The sequence below is a fragment of the Bubalus kerabau genome, chromosome 4 (genome assembly GCF_029407905.1).
Source record: "Bubalus kerabau isolate K-KA32 ecotype Philippines breed swamp buffalo chromosome 4, PCC_UOA_SB_1v2, whole genome shotgun sequence".
Classification (NCBI taxonomy): Eukaryota; Metazoa; Chordata; class Mammalia; order Artiodactyla; family Bovidae; genus Bubalus; species Bubalus kerabau.
The window spans coordinates 104733741-104750760 of NC_073627.1; the positions used below are offsets into that span (position 1 = coordinate 104733741).

The following is a 17020-nucleotide window of genomic DNA, read 5'->3' on the forward strand; positions in this document are numbered from 1 at the left end:
TCCAAGAAATGGATAACTACATAATGAATTCTTCCTACAATCTGCCTTTGTTTTAATTTTTAAATCAAGCTTAAAGAATCAATTTCTAATTTATTTTTTTTAATTTTATTTTATTTTTAAACTTTACATAATTGTATTAGTTTTGCCAAATATCAAAATGAATCCACCACAGGTATACATATGTTCCCCATCCTGAACCCTCCTCCCTCCTCCCTCCCCATTCCATCCCTCTGGGTCGTCCCAGTGCACCAGCCCCAAGCATCCAGTATCGTGCATCGAACCTGGACATTTAAATGCTTGTCTAAAATTTCAATTCCCTGGAGAAGGAAATGGCAACCCACTCCAGTATTCACGCCTGGAAAATCTCATGGACTGAGGAGCCTGGTGGGCTACAGTCCATGGGGTCGCAAAGAGTCGGACATGACTGAGTGACTTCACTTCACTTCACTTCAAAATTTCAGTTAGAATTGGAAATGATTGTACCATGAATTCTTCCCATTAACAATTTTTATACACCAGATTAACCTTCCAATGTTAACTGGATTATGATTTTAGCCATTTTTTTTCTTAATGAGAGAATCTCCAGATTAACAGCCATCCAAGCTGAGCTCCCAAAATACTTTGAAAAACTGATGAGCTAACATTTGAGCATTATTTTAAAGTAAAACAGATCAGCTCAACCCACCCTTTTAACAAAAAATTTTCTGTGGTATATACTGCACTTCCTTAGGGCAAATAAGATCTAATACTCAAGGAGGGTGATATGAGTATTAGGGATAGGAATGCTTGAGGAGAAATTGGAAAAATTTAAAGAGAAAAAAGCAGTTATCTTCCTCACTTCCTGACACTGCAAGGAAAATTTTCATGGTGTGTTTTAGTAAGAAAATAGAAAATGTATGGAATATAAAGCTTAAAAGTAATTATTTATGATAAGGGATATATAAGTAATTGTGGTTATCTGAATACCAGACCACCTTACCTGCCTCCATAGAAATCTGTATGCAGGTCAAGAAGCAACAGTTAGAACAAGATACAGAGCAACAGATTGGTTCCACATTGGGAAAGGAGTACGTCAAGGCTGTATCTTGTCACCCTGCTTATTTAACTTATATGCAGAGTACATGATGCAACATGCTGGGCTGGATGAAGCACAAGCTGGAATCAGGATTGCCGGGAGAAATATCATTAACCTCAGATATGCAGATGACACCACACATGGCAGAAAGCAAATAACTAAAGAGCCTCTTGATGAAAGTGAAAGAGGAGAGTGAAAAAGTTGGCTTAAAACTCAATGTTCAGAAAACCAAGATCATGGCATCTGGCCCCATCACTTCATGGCAAATAGATGGCAAAACAATGAAAACAGTGAGAGATTTTATTTTCTTGGGCTCCAAAATGCAGATGGTGACTGCAGTCATGAAATTAAAAGATGCTTGCTCCTTTGAAGAAAAGCTATGACCAACCTAGACAGTATATTAACAAGCAGAGACATTACTTTGCCAACAAAGTCCGTCTAGTCAAAGCTATGGTTTTTCCAGTGAGAGTTGGACTATAAAGAAAGCTGAATGCCAAAGAATTGATGCTTTTGAACTGTGGTGTTGGAGAAGACTCTTTGAGAGTCCCTTGGACTGCAAGGAGATCCAACCAGTCCATCCTAAAGGAAACCAGTCCTGAATATTCATTGGAAGGACTGATGCTGAAGCTGAAACTGCAATACTTTGGCCACCTGATGCGAAGAACTGACTCATTTGAAAAGACTCTGATGCTGGGCAAGATTGAAGGCAGGAGGAGAAGGGGATGACAGAGGATGAGATGTTTGGATGGCATAACCGACTCGATGGACGTGAGTTTCAGCAAGCTCAGGGAGTTGGTGATGAACAGGGAAAACTGGCATGCTGCAGTCTGTGGGGTTGCAAAGAGTTGGACACAGCTGAGCGACTGAACTGAATTGATATAAATAATGCCAAACCGTTTTTTTTCTTCCCTCTTTGATAAACACAAAAATGGAATATGTTATTATAAAATTATTTATAATTATAAATTATATAATATATAAATAATATAAATTTTAAGAAAGAAAATGCACTGGAAAAGCAGATTACTAACTCCGTGCTCAGATTCAAATATGTGTAACCATACTTTTGTCTTTTATTTTGTTCAGCTGGAAAGGCAGCTAATAATGCAGAATGAAATGAGAGAAAGACAAATGGCTATGCAGATTGCTTGGTCTCGGGAATTCCTCAAATATTTTGGAACTTTTTTTGGCATTACAGCCATCTCTTTAACAGCTGGGTATGTTTGCTATTTATTTTAAAATTTTCTTCCATTTCTTTTTGTCTTTGCCATGATCATATTATTAAGTTGACCAAATAGGACTTTGACCTAAATAGTACACATATATGTCAACAAAGTAACTCTTATAGCTTAGTGCTTGGGGGTAACTCGGTAGAACAAGGATAGTAATAGTTAATTCTGCCTTTAGTTTCTTAGATTTCTCCTGTACCTTTCTCCATTTTACAATATAAGTAAGGGAGAGGATTGACTTTATGCCAAGCTAGAAGGTCTCTACAAATTCATTTCCACAATCCCTAAGGGATAAATATCAATACTTACATATTTTTTAAATGAGTAATCTGAGCCTCAACATCAAATAAAGATGAACAATCATAGGCCCATACACCCTACCAGAGAACTATAGAATCTGCTGAGGAATTATGAATAAGGAAATCCTATCTCCATAGAGAATTAAGTACCTTCTGAAATGTAGGATATTCTTCCAAAAAGCAGGTAACTTTTTTTTTTTCATTGAGTACAGAGATATGTATTTACAGGTTTTTCTTTTATATTAATTATTTTTTGTTCTTGAATCAGAGCAATTAAAGGGAAGAAACCCGTCCTCATCTTTCCTATGGTTCCACTAGGCTTTGTCCTTGCCTACCAGTATGACATGGGTTATGGAACCCTTATACACAGAATGAAAGGTAAGTCTTTGATAAACCAGAATCTCAATTTCTGATTCATTTTTCGGTTCAAGGATCCAGTCCTCCCAACTCTCCCTGAGCTACCATTGACCAATATTTCTGCCCCCTCTTACATAACGATATGCTGAAGTCACCTCAAATAGCTCACAAGAGCCAACTGTCAAATGTTTAGGAATTTTGTAAGCTGTTTGTTAAATACAGTCATTATTAAAAATTAAATGATATAAACTAACACAACATTTTCAATCAACTATACTCAAATTAAAAAAAAATTAAAGTACATAAACTTACAATTCAATAAATTACAGAAAATAAATAGTTTGAATTATATAAGAAACATTAATACATACTCAGAGCTTATCAGTCTCTAATTTTACTATTATCTATACTCTTAAGTTATATATATCTCTTCAAGTTATGTATATCTAGTGTATCTGTATGGTGGAAATGCAGATACAATATATAGACACAATAAAATACAGATGCAACTCTGACTTCCACGCCATCCCACTGGCATGTCAGCTTAAAGTTGGTCATGGTGGGAGTATTTACACCATGGAAATCTGCAAATCCCAAATTAAGGCTTGACTTACTGTTTTGCTGATTGTCTAGATCAGGGGTTGATAAACTGTGGTCTATAGGCTGGCCACCTATTTTTGAAAATAAAGTTTTATTGGAACACAGATGTGCCCATTCATTTCTACTTTTCCATTTCCATGTCAGAGACGACTTACTGAAACAGATATGAACATGCCCACAAGCCTAAAATGTTTCCTATCTGGCCTTTTAAGAAAGTTTGCCAACCCATGGTCTAGACTTAAAAAAAAAAATGATGAAGAAAATGTTAATAATGTGTATTAGTCTTAAAAGTGTACTGCAAAGCCATCATATTGTGAATAACATTAAAAAATTTAGGAAGTGTTCTAATACTTAAAACTATTATCTGATTCAACAAAGTTCACAGCATTCTCAAACGAGTAAGTTTCAACATTTGTCCTTGTTTCACTTTTGTCCTACTTATTAACATAAATAAAAATAGCAAACATCATTCATGTTGAATTATACTATCTCAACTGTTATAGGTGAGCTATGGGTAAAAGAGTTCAGCAAAAATCAATAAAAACATTCTTTAAGGATCAATTTCCTATATGGAATTCATGATAAAGAGTATTGTGTTATTATTTACAAATTATGTGCTACACATATTTCATATAAGCAAAATTTATAATAAGCTATGTACATAATAAGCTTATATACATTTTTTCTTGTTTTGGGAAGCGTGTTGTTAAATATTCACCAGTACCATGCTGCTTTCACACTGAACTCTGGCTTTCACTGCCCTAGAAAATAGCATGGCTGACACAGATGCCGTTCCTGACCCAGAAAGACAGGGTTTCCCATCAGTTCAGGATATCCGTGTCTTTGATTCCCACCACCACATACCGCTCATGAGGATAACTATTTTCCTACTCCTGAAGCCTTCAGCCCAGAGCATACTGGAAACAGTGTTTCCCAAGTCTTCATTTTTGACATCCTGTTCTCTCCTGAGCTGTAGGCTCATGACTATCCCTGAGGCTCTGTAGGGACTGATATTGTTTGGGAAAGGAGAAGGTGCAGATTCCTCTGTAGGTATTGGAAGTAGGGAGTAAAACATTTCATTCACAGACTTGGGGAGATAGAGGGATTATATGTTCTTTAAAATTCCCATTTGACACAGACAATAACTGCAAAAGAAACAACTGATAAAGGATTAATCTCCAAAATATATAAGCAGCTCATGCAGCTCAATACCATAAAGACAAACAACCCAATCAAAAACTGGTAGGAAGAACTAAATAGACATTTATCCAAAGAAGACATACAGATAGCCAACAAACTCATGAAAAGATGCTCAACAATGCTCATTATTAGAGAAATGCAAATCAAAACTATAATGAAGTATCACCTCACACCAGTCAGAATGGCCATCATCAAAAAATATACAAACAATAAATGCTGGAAAGGGTGTGGAGAAAAGGGGACCCTCTTGCTCTGTTGGTGGGAATGTAAATTGATACAACCAGTATGGAGAACAGTATGTAGATTCCTTAAGAAAAAAAAAAACAAAACTAGGAATAAAACTACCATACGACCCAGCAATCCCACCACTGGGCATATAACCCTGAGAAAACCATAACTGAAAAAGACACATGGACCCCAATGTTCATTGCAGCATTATTTACAATAGCTGGACATGGAAGCAACCTAAATATACATCAACAGATTAATGGATAAAGAAGTTGTGGTACATATATACAGTGCAATACTCCTCAGCCATAAAAAGGAACACATTTGAGTGAGGTGAATGAACCTAGAGCCCGCTATACAGACTGAAGTTGGTCAGAAAGAAAAACAAGTGTCATATATTAATGCATATATATGGAATCTAGAAAAATGATACCAATGAACCTATTTGCAGGGCAGGAATAGAGATACAGACATAGGGAAAAGACTCTGGACATAGCAGGGGAAGGAGAGAGTGGGATGTACTGAGAGAGCAGCACTGAAACGTATACATTACCATATGTAAATGAGATAGCTAATGAGAAGTTGTTGTATAACACAGGGAGCTAAATGTGGTACTCTGTGTCAACCTAGAGGGGTGGGATGAGGTGGAGGCTTGAGGGGGGAGGTTCAAGAGGGAGAGGACATGTACCCTTATGGCTGATTCATGTTGCTCTATGGCAGAACCCAAAACAATATTGTAAAGCAGTTATCCTCCAATTAAAAATAAATTTTTTAAAATCCCAGTTTGAAAACAGAAGTATATTTTTCACAAAGATACTAGGTTAAAATGTCTTCTGGGATCAGACGTTATTGGTATCACAGTTCAGCTATATAGTGGGCTAAGCAGTGTCTTGTGGGTTGCCTAGAAATTTACAGCATATATCACTGTGGAAAATGTATTCTGAGTTCTAAAACACTGATCTACAAATTAACTTTTGGAGTACAATTCTATTTTAAGCTGAAAACTAACTGTACAAATTGATTTACTTATGTTAAAATTCATTTCAGTAACCTGTTCAGTTTCATGTTAGTCATCTGCTTAAGAATTCTTTAGTCTGAGCTCAACTGTGTCTCATTGTTTATATATACATTAGAATTCTCAGTGCCTCATACAAATTAATATGTAGTATTAAGAAATCTCAACTCTGTTATAGAGCATTCACTTGAAGATATTACTAATGAAGGGCAAATTTATTTTCTAGGAACATTTTGCTTATGCATTTTGGAAATACTTTTATTACAGGCCCATTAGAATCTATAGAGTATAAAAGTTTAACTTCCAAGATATGTTGTGGAAATGGAAATTTCTTGTTTTAAAAAAAAATTTAGAACCCACTAAGAAATTTGCCATTAAAAAGAATATATAGACTATAACGTATAGCCCTGTTAACTAGTGATCACTGTAAGATATACACTTCCTGTTTAATTGAATTTATTATCAGCCATTCTGTTAACACATACTAAGAATCTGTCATGTGGAAGGTACTCTTACATGGAAACATCTAGTCTGTCATCAATAGCCTGCAGAATTACATACAATTTTATTATTATTTTTATTTACTATTTTAGACTGAGGGGGGAAAAAACTTGTTTGCAGATAGTTGGAATGCTGTGATAATTTACAAATTGTAGCCTGCCCTGTTGGGTTTGGAATATAAATTAATTGTGTGTTAAAAGAGGAATACTTAAAGAAAACAATTGCCTTTATTCTCAAGAAAAGTATATGGAATATCAACAATATATAATTTTTCAAATATTGCTAATTAGTCTTAAAGAATAAAAGTTGGCAAAAGTCACTGGGCCCAAGAAATTACGAGCTATTATTTAAAAGGACTTGTTTATAAAAATGTATATATATGTGTATGTGTGCATTTATTTGGGATATTTATAAGTAGTTTCAAGTCAAAGATTAACTTTCTTGAAAAATTAGAGATTTTAATAAACTTTGTTTTTTCTCATGTCACTTATAAGAAGTGGCAATAAGAACTATACGTGATTTCTCCACCCTAATCCCCTCCTGACACAACTCAAACTTATCATCCTGACTTTCCTTCAAGGAACAAACAATATTACTTGGTATTGTTTCTCTTCTATATTTAAAAATGCTGTCCTCTGTCAAATAAAGTCTCTGGAATCTGATGTATCTTATGTATCTTATGTATTCATTATTGTATTTCCTTTGGGAGGTCAGTTCTCCCGGGGACAGTAGGTAAGATATTTAACAGTGAGACCTGGAGGCATGCCTCCATACAGTGTTACAGCATGTCACCGGAATATAGCAAGTAGGTCTTCTCACAAAATGCTGATTACCCCTTTGTCACTTTGTACATTTCTGTACTTTATTTAAGGTGAAGCCGAGAACATACTGGAAACAGAAAAGAGTAAGCTGCAGCTGCCAAAAGGAATGATCACTTTTGAAAGCCTTGAAAAAACAAGAAGGGAACAGAGTAAATTTTTTATAGACAAATGAAATCACGTTTACCCACCAGATCTCAAAACACAGAATTGTTGACTTGAATCATGACCTTTATAACTTTTTACATGCTTGTGATTTTGATATAATGGATTTTGTTTTAAAATAATAATCAAGATGAATTTTGTTAAACTATTTTAAAATAAAATTTATACCATTCAACACAAAATCATGGAAGTACTCTAAATAACTTTCAGATTTCCTATATATGTGTATGTATCACAAACATCTAAATGTAATGTTATAAAATATATTGTTCTGAATTTCTGAAAGCAAAAGTTCTGCTGCTCTCATTTCTCTGTCACACACACTTTCACCATCACATTAATCTCCCACAGATACTTTTATTTGGATTTTTAAATTGTGTCCTGTCTCCACATGATAGAAAAATACTAATATTAACGATTAACATGTATATTGCACTTGCTATGGCCATACACTCTCTGTTTTGCATAAATTCTTGTAATCATCCCAACAACCTCTGGAGGCAAGCATCATTTCATAGATGTGAAAACTAAGGCATAAAAAAACTGAATTACCCTGGAGAAGGAAATGGCAACCCTCTCCAGTACTCTTGCCTGGAGAATCCCTTGGACAGAGGAGCCTGGTGGGCTACAGTCCATGGGGTCGCAAGAGTTGGACACAACTGAGCGACTGACACACACACACAATTGAGATACTTGATGGTGCAAGGGCACACTTTATCTACTCTCCCATCTCCTGCAGGAAGCAGGATGGGGCAGGCAGCACCTGGGAGGCAGGGTGACTCCCCCCACCCCCATCCCTTCTGGAAGTCTTGGGGCCTCAGTGCCTGAACAGCTGGCCTTGGGCAAATAAAAACTAAGTTGTTTACTGGAAAAAAAAAAAAAACCTGAATTACTTACTCAGGATTATACACAGACAGAACTGAGACATAACCTTAGATGGTTTGGCTCCCATGTCTACACTCTAAAAGATCTTGAAAAACTTCTGCCTTAATGCATTCTTGACATGCAAAGAGAGTTGTGAAAGACAAAAGGTAAAAACATTCAAATAATGACTCAGGGTATAGTCACTAGAGAGGCAGGAAGAAGGCAAGGTTAATTAGGATGCCTACTTTTTTATTTCCACTCACCAGGAAATCTATACTCATAAAATGATTCTATTTATGCCATTTTTACAGGTGTAAACCCTACATGTGCTAATTTCAAAATATTTATTAAGACCTACTGTGTGTCAGGCACTGTTGTAGGCACTAGCGCTACATGAGTGAATGTAGAGACAAGGTTGCTATATCCTAGGCAGAGAAGTAAGTTCTAGTGAAGAGTGGAGATCTGGGGAGAGAATCAATAAACATGAAGATAAGTTCATTTCTAACAGTGACACATGCAAATAGGATGATAAAAGAATGATAAGAAGAATGTTGGAGAAGGCTATTTTGATCTTGGACAGTAGGGACTGCCTTTCTGCAGAGATGACACTTGAGCTAAGACTTGAATGAGGCAGTCCTGTGAAGAACATGAATGGGGACAGGGAAGGGATCTCTAGGCAAAAGGAAGAGCCAGAGGAATGCTCTGAGACTTGGCATGGCCAGAGAATAAAAGAAGGCCAGGGAGAATACCAGAAAATGAAATCTGAAGGGAGAAAACAATTATGAATACAATGGCTGCTACTCTCAAGCATCGCAAGATATAGTTTGAAACAATAATAGTTGTAGAGAACTAGGGGGAGGTCTTCAAGGATATGTTGATTTTCTCCATGAAGACAAGGAGGTAAAGGGGAGGGGCATTCTGTGCAGAAGACTGATAAAAGGCAGGTCCATGCATGCCAAGTCCAGGGATCTGCTGCTGCTTGTTCAGTTTACCTGGGGCAAGAAGTTCCTCACATGGGGTACTTGTCATGAAAGGAGCCTGGAGGCACAGTTCAACTCCTCAAGGACCTTGGGTGTAACACTCCATAGTTTGCACTCTACCTTCAGGGTGATGGGCATGAAAGAATCTGCACTGGGGTTTTACTGGGATCAGTCAGTTGCTGAGGGAGGATCCCAGAGCCCAATCAGGGAGGAACTGCAATGGTCACCTAAGCACTCGCCGGGGCTCTGATCTGTCTAAGATGTGGCTCTGGGGATGGACTCAGGAAAATGAAAAGGAATAATAACAGGCCTATGGAGCTAGTTGGAGGTTTTAGAGGGAGGAGAAGGTGATTTCTCTTCATTTAATCCACGTGGATTATCTGTGGCCCCTGGAGAACATAAGAAGGAACTAATTGGGAGGCATACTCGTAGTCTAGTGGATATCTAAGATTTAGCACTGGCTTGTAGACCATGTCAGAATTGGGAATCATTAAGTCTTTCTTTCCTTTGTCAGCCGACAAAGATCCTATCTAGTCAAAGCTATGGTTTTTCCAGCAGTCATGTATGAACATGAGAGTTGGACCATAAAGAAACCTGAGCACCAAAGAATTGATGCTTTTGAACTGTGGTGTTGGAGAAGACTCTTGAGAGTCCCTTGGACAGCAAGGACATCCAACCAGTCCATCCTAAAGGAAATCAGTCCTGAATATTCATTGGAAGGACTGATGCTGAAGCTCCAATACTCCGGCCACTTGATGCAAAGAATTGACTTACTGGAAAAGACCCTAATGCTGGGAAAGATTGAAGGTGAGAGGGGAAGGGGATGACAGAGGATGAGATGGTTGGATGGCATCACCGACTCAATGGACATCAGTTTGAGTAAGCTCAGGGAGTTGGTGATGGACAGGGAAGCCTGGCATACTGTAGTCTATGGGGTCGCAGAGTTGGACATGACTAACTGAACTGAAGTCTTTGTTTCCACTGAAATTCAATCATGCTGTCCAAATATTCCTGACATGATCTAACCAGGGCTCCCCAAGAGTGGGTTCAGTCCCCTGTAAGGGTTGACTGGCTAAATAATTTACATGGGATTTGTGATGTGCAACATATCCAGGTCCTGAGCTCCTTCTGAACCACAAGGTCATCCATCTGTCTTGGTATCTTACATTAGCATTGACCCTGAGTTCACTAATAACTGTTACTCGATACAGCTTCTGCTATACACACTCACATACTCATACTTTTTCCTTAGTTCCTTCCTGTGTTCTCCAGGGATCCCAGATAAGCCATGTGGCTCAAATGAGGAGAAATCACCTTCTCCTCCCTCTAAAACCTCCAAATGGCTCCCCAGCCTTGTTATTATTCCTTTTTATTATCCTGAGTCCATCCCCAGAGCCAAGTATGGTGTGTGGGGAGGTAAAAATCAAAGCATAGCTATTAACTAATGGCTTTGCAACACAACTGTACTAAAATATATCCTAATTTTCTTTAAGTATTAATCATGATCCAAAGCTTTCCTCCTAATTTATTATTTACAGTATTCTTTAGTTGAAAAGACAAACATTTATGCCCGGATTCTCCTGAGCTGTTTCTTAGTCATTTATCTTAATGAATAATTGCATTAATATATGCTCAGGACTTCCCTATTGGTCCAGTGGTTAAGACTCTGCACTCCCAATTCAGGGGGGATAGGTTTGATACCTGGTCAGGGAACTAAGATCCCATATAGCATGTGGTGCAGCCAAAAAAAAAAAAAAAAAAAAGAAATACTAAGCCTCAATTACTAACTAGACATCTGACATCTCCAAATTCTGAACTACATATAGTTTTTGTTCAGCTAAATTACAACCACAGATTTTTGTGATATTACAAGAAGATCGAGGAAATTATTCTAAGAAAGTATATAAGGAGAAGGATAACAAACTATGATCTGAGTAGGAGGAAAGATTTAGAGCTTAAAATAATGGCAGCTTCATCCAATGTCTTTGTCAGTGATTAAGAAAAAAGCTGGGGAGGGGGGTGTGAATGTCTTCAGTCCATATGACTGTCCATCTCTCCCCAAATACTACTGTTTTAACCAAAGCAGAGACTCTCTTAGTGGATGTGGTGGTTAAGTCATGATTTAAAGGAAATAAATACAGGTGCAGAAATTCTCTGCAGGAGAATGACCCTTCTTGGAAATCACTCTATAATAGTAAATATGGATCTTATGACATCACAGTACCTGAGTATTTTGAATGTTTAAAATTCATATTTAAATGAAAAAACTGGGGAGTAAAGTTACACGGACTAAAATTACAAATAAATAAAGTTTACATGGAGTTCCACCCAATACTTAACTGCACTTTGCATAGCGGTGCCCCAAATCTACAGAAAAGAGTTTTAATGACAAATACTGAAATGATCATCAAGATCTTAAGGAAGGAGGGAAGACCTTTAGAAATGATCTTGTCTAAGCCTCCATTTTTACAGTTGAGTAAATGGAGGCCCTTAGTGATTTACCTAAAGTTTCACATCTAGTAATGGTAGTTTGTTCTGAACATTTGGTATACCTGGGAGGATTTTTTTCCCCCAATACAACATGCTGCCTGACTCTAGGAAAACAATGACAAGGTAAAAAAAAAAATTTTTTTTTTTATAAAAACACCACATATACTCAGTCTCAGAGCCTTAGAAGATGCCCTATAGAAGGATATGAGTTAGAAGAGATGGGGAGGAAGACTCAGGTTGCAAAAATAATCTAGAATATCATAATGGGAATATGAGCAATCTGAAGTTGAAAATGTTTTTATAGATTTCAACAATTTTAATATTTATACATTCAAATGGGATATTCTAGACCCTTGCCAGAACTATTTTGCTCCACTGTTCTGGGAAAAGAATAATCTCTTACAGAGAATATATTTTTATATAAGTTTTTTGAGAAAATATTTTTAAATAAAGCCTGTTACTCAGGCAGTGTGGTTCTTCTTGGCCTTGGAGTATGTCTGCTTGGCATGAGGGTTGGAAATGTTCCTTAGCTTTGGCCTTGTGGATGCTTACAGGCGATTTCAGGAATACTTGCATACTACCAACTATCAGTTTGCAGAAAGTAGTTTCTAATATTCAAGGCTAACTATTTAGCATCCCTGCTGATTTGTCTACTGGAAACTCTGCATCAGTCTTGAATTATGAAGGCTGGCAAAGTACTTGGGCTACAGGTGCACCAGGAAGCACACATTAACCAGGGGGAGAGAAGGGGAAACAAAAAAAAAAAGACTAGAAAATAAGAAGAGGACCAAGTATAGTTTCAGGAAGGGAGAGAGCTAATCCAAAGCCCTCTCACAGCAAAGAGCTCAAGAATGGCTGCCACAGTTCAGTTACTGGCCTAGATGGGGGAACTGAATTTCCCAGGGACTAAAGTCACCCATGGGATCCCCTCAAAGCCCAGTTTATTTTGCTAGGCTAACTTGCTCCTCTGGCTACTTGGATGACAGTAAGAAGTATGGCTGGGGCAACACAAATTCATCGTGATCACAGATAAAAGCAAATGGAAATCTACACCCCACTGATAAAGATTCAGTAACACTGCTGAGTCTGAGGTCTGGATGACCTTTTTGGTTCACAATTTTAGTTCACAAGTGTCACTGAATGATGGGATGCAGGCAGATCCTTAATCGGAGGTGGTTTTGCCATTTCATTTGGTGTTAGGAGAACAGAGTTAAGGATGTGTCCAAATGAAGTCACGTTCCATGGAAGACTAGCAATCAGAGAATTAGCTTATTGAAGGTTTCAAAAAACTGTAAGGAAATAGGTGTTGAATGTATATGAAAATCAAGGACTATAGAAAATGGTTGACATCGAAATGCGACAACAGAAGACTGAAAAGCTATCAGGATGTCAAGGGTAATATGGTTGGGCTTTGAGGAATATAGGTGACAATTTGTCTTTCTCTTCACACTATCTCCACACCCTTAAAGTACTGCTGATGAAGATCTGACTTGAATAGAAGGTAGAACCAACTCGATCCACCAAAGTGATATTGAAAGAGAGAGAGAGAAGGTCAAGGAGAGCGCGAGGAACCCAATATGGATTCTGAGATACTTGACAATTTTATATATTCCTAAAATAACAGAAAAACTGGTCTCTGGAATACTTTTCATCTTCAAGGAATTAAATCTTTGAAAATGCTACCTGTTTAAGAATAACAATAATAAAAAGACACCAGGAATTTGAATACAGTCTGTGCCTACAGATAGTTACTTCTCCAAATTCAATAGCCATGGGAAAACACAGGGTGCTGGACTGAACTTCCAGTCGTTTTCCTTGTCTAAACTGGAGGCTCATCACCTCTGAAACAGGTTGACAGTCTAACTAGGCAGGCAAAAGAGGTTCTGTTCAGCTTATGACTTTCATAAGTACTTTTCAGCAATTGCAACAGAGACATCAATTTCCTACTAGAATAGGAGAATTTTAGGAAAAGGAAAAATTTAAACAGGCTCATGAGTCCTAGTTAAAAGACATTCTGTTCCACTTCCCATTTCCTTTTCCTCAGAGATATCCACTTTTATCTGTTTTAGCTGTCTCAGTGTAGGATCCCCCTGAGGCAAATTTTGCAATAATGACCTGACTGAGTCATTTATTTGGCAGATGATTGTAGAAATGCTTTTGGGGAATTGGGGAAGAAAAGTAAGGCAGTAAATGAAGTCAGATACAGGAAGTTACCTCTGTGGGCAAATGAAGTTTAATTCAACTGGGGAGCACTGAGAAAAGGTTTAGAACACACTCCCCTAGGCCTGAGTTATCCCACACAAGGAGTGAAAGAGTTGCGGTATTTATAACCAACTCTTGAGTTCACTCATGGAGGGCACTTCCTGATGTGTTATTTCTCCAGCATGTATGATATTCAGGATAAGTGTGATCTAGAGGCCAGAGAAAACCCTCAGACAAGAGATTCAGATGCTAGAAGCTGGAAGTCAGATCCATTCAGAAGTCAAATCCAAACAGAAATGTTAAGCAGTGCTTTTGAAAGCACTCATATTTTAGTTACTATGTTACTTTGTGTAACTTTATATCTTTAATATCCCAATGTAGTTACTTCTTAATGTTTCAAAATACTTTTTGGTACTATTTCTTGACACACTATTTAAATCATGAAGAATTTGCTCTCTTAGTTCTCCTATCCCACCACCTCCACACACCTGAATCCTTCAAATTCCTGCATCCTTCAAGTATTGCTCTGTAATCATTTTTAGTTACATCTGTAGTCAGTGTTCACATTGTAAGGATGATGAAAACACTTCACAGCTATGCCATGTTATAAAGTATGATTACCATTCCCTTCTTGCTCAGCTTCCTGTTTTCTCTGGAATTAATCTTGTTGCTGTTTTGTGTGCTTAGTATTTTCTGTATCTATCACTTCTTTAATCTGAATCTTTTGTTGGTTTCTAAATCTAGTCCCAAGACATTCATTCACATCAGTTATTCAATCAACACCCTGAAGAAATGTGGAGACTTCTAACTGGCTCTCACCGTGACTGTTTTCCCTCTACATCTGGTGCTCCACTCTCATCCTGAGTTCTCCACCACCATGGTGGAGGATCTCTTTTTCTTATCCCTGTAGTGGGTCTTTCATTTTCTATATCCTATGTTGTACTCCCTCATTTGCCGAAACTCATAGCTTTCTGAGAAAAAGTGAATGGAAGAAAAATGTTGATACCTTTTATACCTAAAAATAACTTTATTCTCATCTGACACTTAATTGATAAGTTCGGCTGTGTACAAAATTTCAGGTTATTAATAATTTTCCATCAGGATTTCTAAGGCATTATTTTATTTTCACATTTCTAAGCCTGTTTCAGTGTCAGCACCCTTGGCAGGAAGCACTCCTACACAGACTGCCTTCTGTACTCTGAGTTGCAACTGTTTACACTGCCACCCATCACATAGACAGATGTTCTCCTCATTCCTTACAGGTGCTGACACACCTGCCTGACCCACTGGGCAGAAGCCCTCCTTTACCAGCTCACGCTCACACATGTCTCCCTGGACCACCTTCTCATTCTCTCTGCCCCAGTGTGGATGCCCTCCTCACCCTCTCAGGTGCCAAAACCCATCTCTGAGCCACCACAGCCTTCCCCACCCCTGCCAGGATGGGTACCTCCTTTGTTCTGCCTTTCCTAAAGACTTTAGCGTGGAATTATTTAGAAAGAGAAAGGAAGAGGAAGAGTGAAATAATGGAATGGAATTTTAACATATTTCACATAATTTTAGGTGACGAATTTTTTTAAGAAAATTTTAGAAACAAAATTACTTTCAAATTGCATGTTAATGGTATTGATTTTTACAAGCCAGATCCTTTTATTTAGAAGTTGGATACAGAGATCTTCACCAAAGAATATTCAGGCTAACTGGAGAAAAGTACTCCAATGAGCTGTTCCAGCAATGCCAGAGGGCACGAAACTGGATTTCAAGGCCAAAGCAGCCAAAGAACCGCCTCCTCACCAGAAGACCAAGTCCTGAGCTATCCACCAGATTCTGTATGGGATGTAGATACTCTCAGGAAGTGTGTGGGCCCTTGAAATTTTAGAATGTCTAGTACTCTGCCAATTAATTGAGAACTCAAATCTATATAGCAAAATATTTTATAACTCACGAAAATATGCTATTATACTCAATATGCCAGACCATTAGTCCAATAAGTTTATTTATTAAATGTTTCAGCATTTCTAATTATTTGACTAATTCTAATAGTGTATATCAGTGTATAATTCTAATAGTGTAAACGAAACTATTCTGTTGTTTCAATCCAGGTTTCTCAACTGCAGCGCATCTGGGCCAGATAATCAACTGGGGTGGGGTGGGGGGCAGGGCATGCTGTCCTGTGCATTACAGTGTGTTTACCAGTATTCCTGCGGGCTACACACAGGTGTCAACAGTAACACCCTCTATCCCAGGTGGACAACCAAAGGTGTCTCCAGATCACCCCTAGTTGAGAACCACTGCCTTGAATTTATACTTTAATTATTTTGACTCCCTTCTTTGTTTAAAATGCATCTTCTTCCACAAAGTGATGAAAAGCCATTGCTCTTTTAGCTTCCCAGGTACAAAAAATTAACAGATGATTAATAAAAGATTGCTACTGCTGGTATCAACATAAAATGCTAATTTTAAAAATATTCAGCTTATGTTAATTTCCACTATTATCTCTTCTTCAAAGTCTAAGACTTCCTATTTCACTGGTATTTAAGTAGCCATATTAAAGGTAACTGAAAGCAAATAATGAAAATAAAAAACAAACTGGATTTTAAAAATATATTTCAGGGAGAAAGCTTGTCTGTTAAACTCAAATAGTCAACATTTCCAAAACAAATAATTTTAAAACTATTTCACTGGTGCTTCAGATCCCCATTTATTCACTTACCTCAGAGTCATATGAAAGATAATAACCTCAAAAGTATTTTGGGTAAAAAGGTTGCACTTTTAATGGTTTTGGCAATGTTCATTTCTCCTATGTGCAATGTGCCAATGTTCGGTATTTTGCTATATACTAAATTAAAATACTATTCCTGCTATGATTTAAAAATAATATTGTAAATGTTTTTCTTTATGATCTGTTCTTTTTAATAAGTCATTTCTAAAGTTCCAAATTTTCAAAGGGTAAACAGGAAGAGTCCAGATCCCTCAATGTGGTTCTTAACCAGGGCAGAA

The 17020-nt window shown here is 37.4% G+C and overlaps 2 protein-coding genes across 4 annotated transcripts in view; one reads left to right on the forward strand and one right to left on the reverse strand.

Annotated features, from left to right (window-relative positions):
* PLGRKT (plasminogen receptor with a C-terminal lysine) overlaps positions 1–7669 on the forward strand; it is a 50051-nt gene extending 42382 nt beyond the window's left edge. For both annotated transcript variants that reach the window (XM_055578154.1, XM_055578155.1), the window contains exons 4-6: positions 2162–2292; positions 2872–2981; positions 7376–7669. In XM_055578154.1, the coding sequence (XP_055434129.1) occupies positions 2162–2292; positions 2872–2981; positions 7376–7497 (363 nt within the window). In that variant the 3' untranslated portion in view covers positions 7498–7669. The remainder of the gene's footprint in view (positions 1–2161; positions 2293–2871; positions 2982–7375) is intronic.
* Positions 1–17020, reverse strand: part of CD274 (CD274 molecule) — a 114391-nt gene that overhangs the window by 73487 nt on the left and 23884 nt on the right. The gene's annotated exons all lie outside the window — the stretch shown is intronic.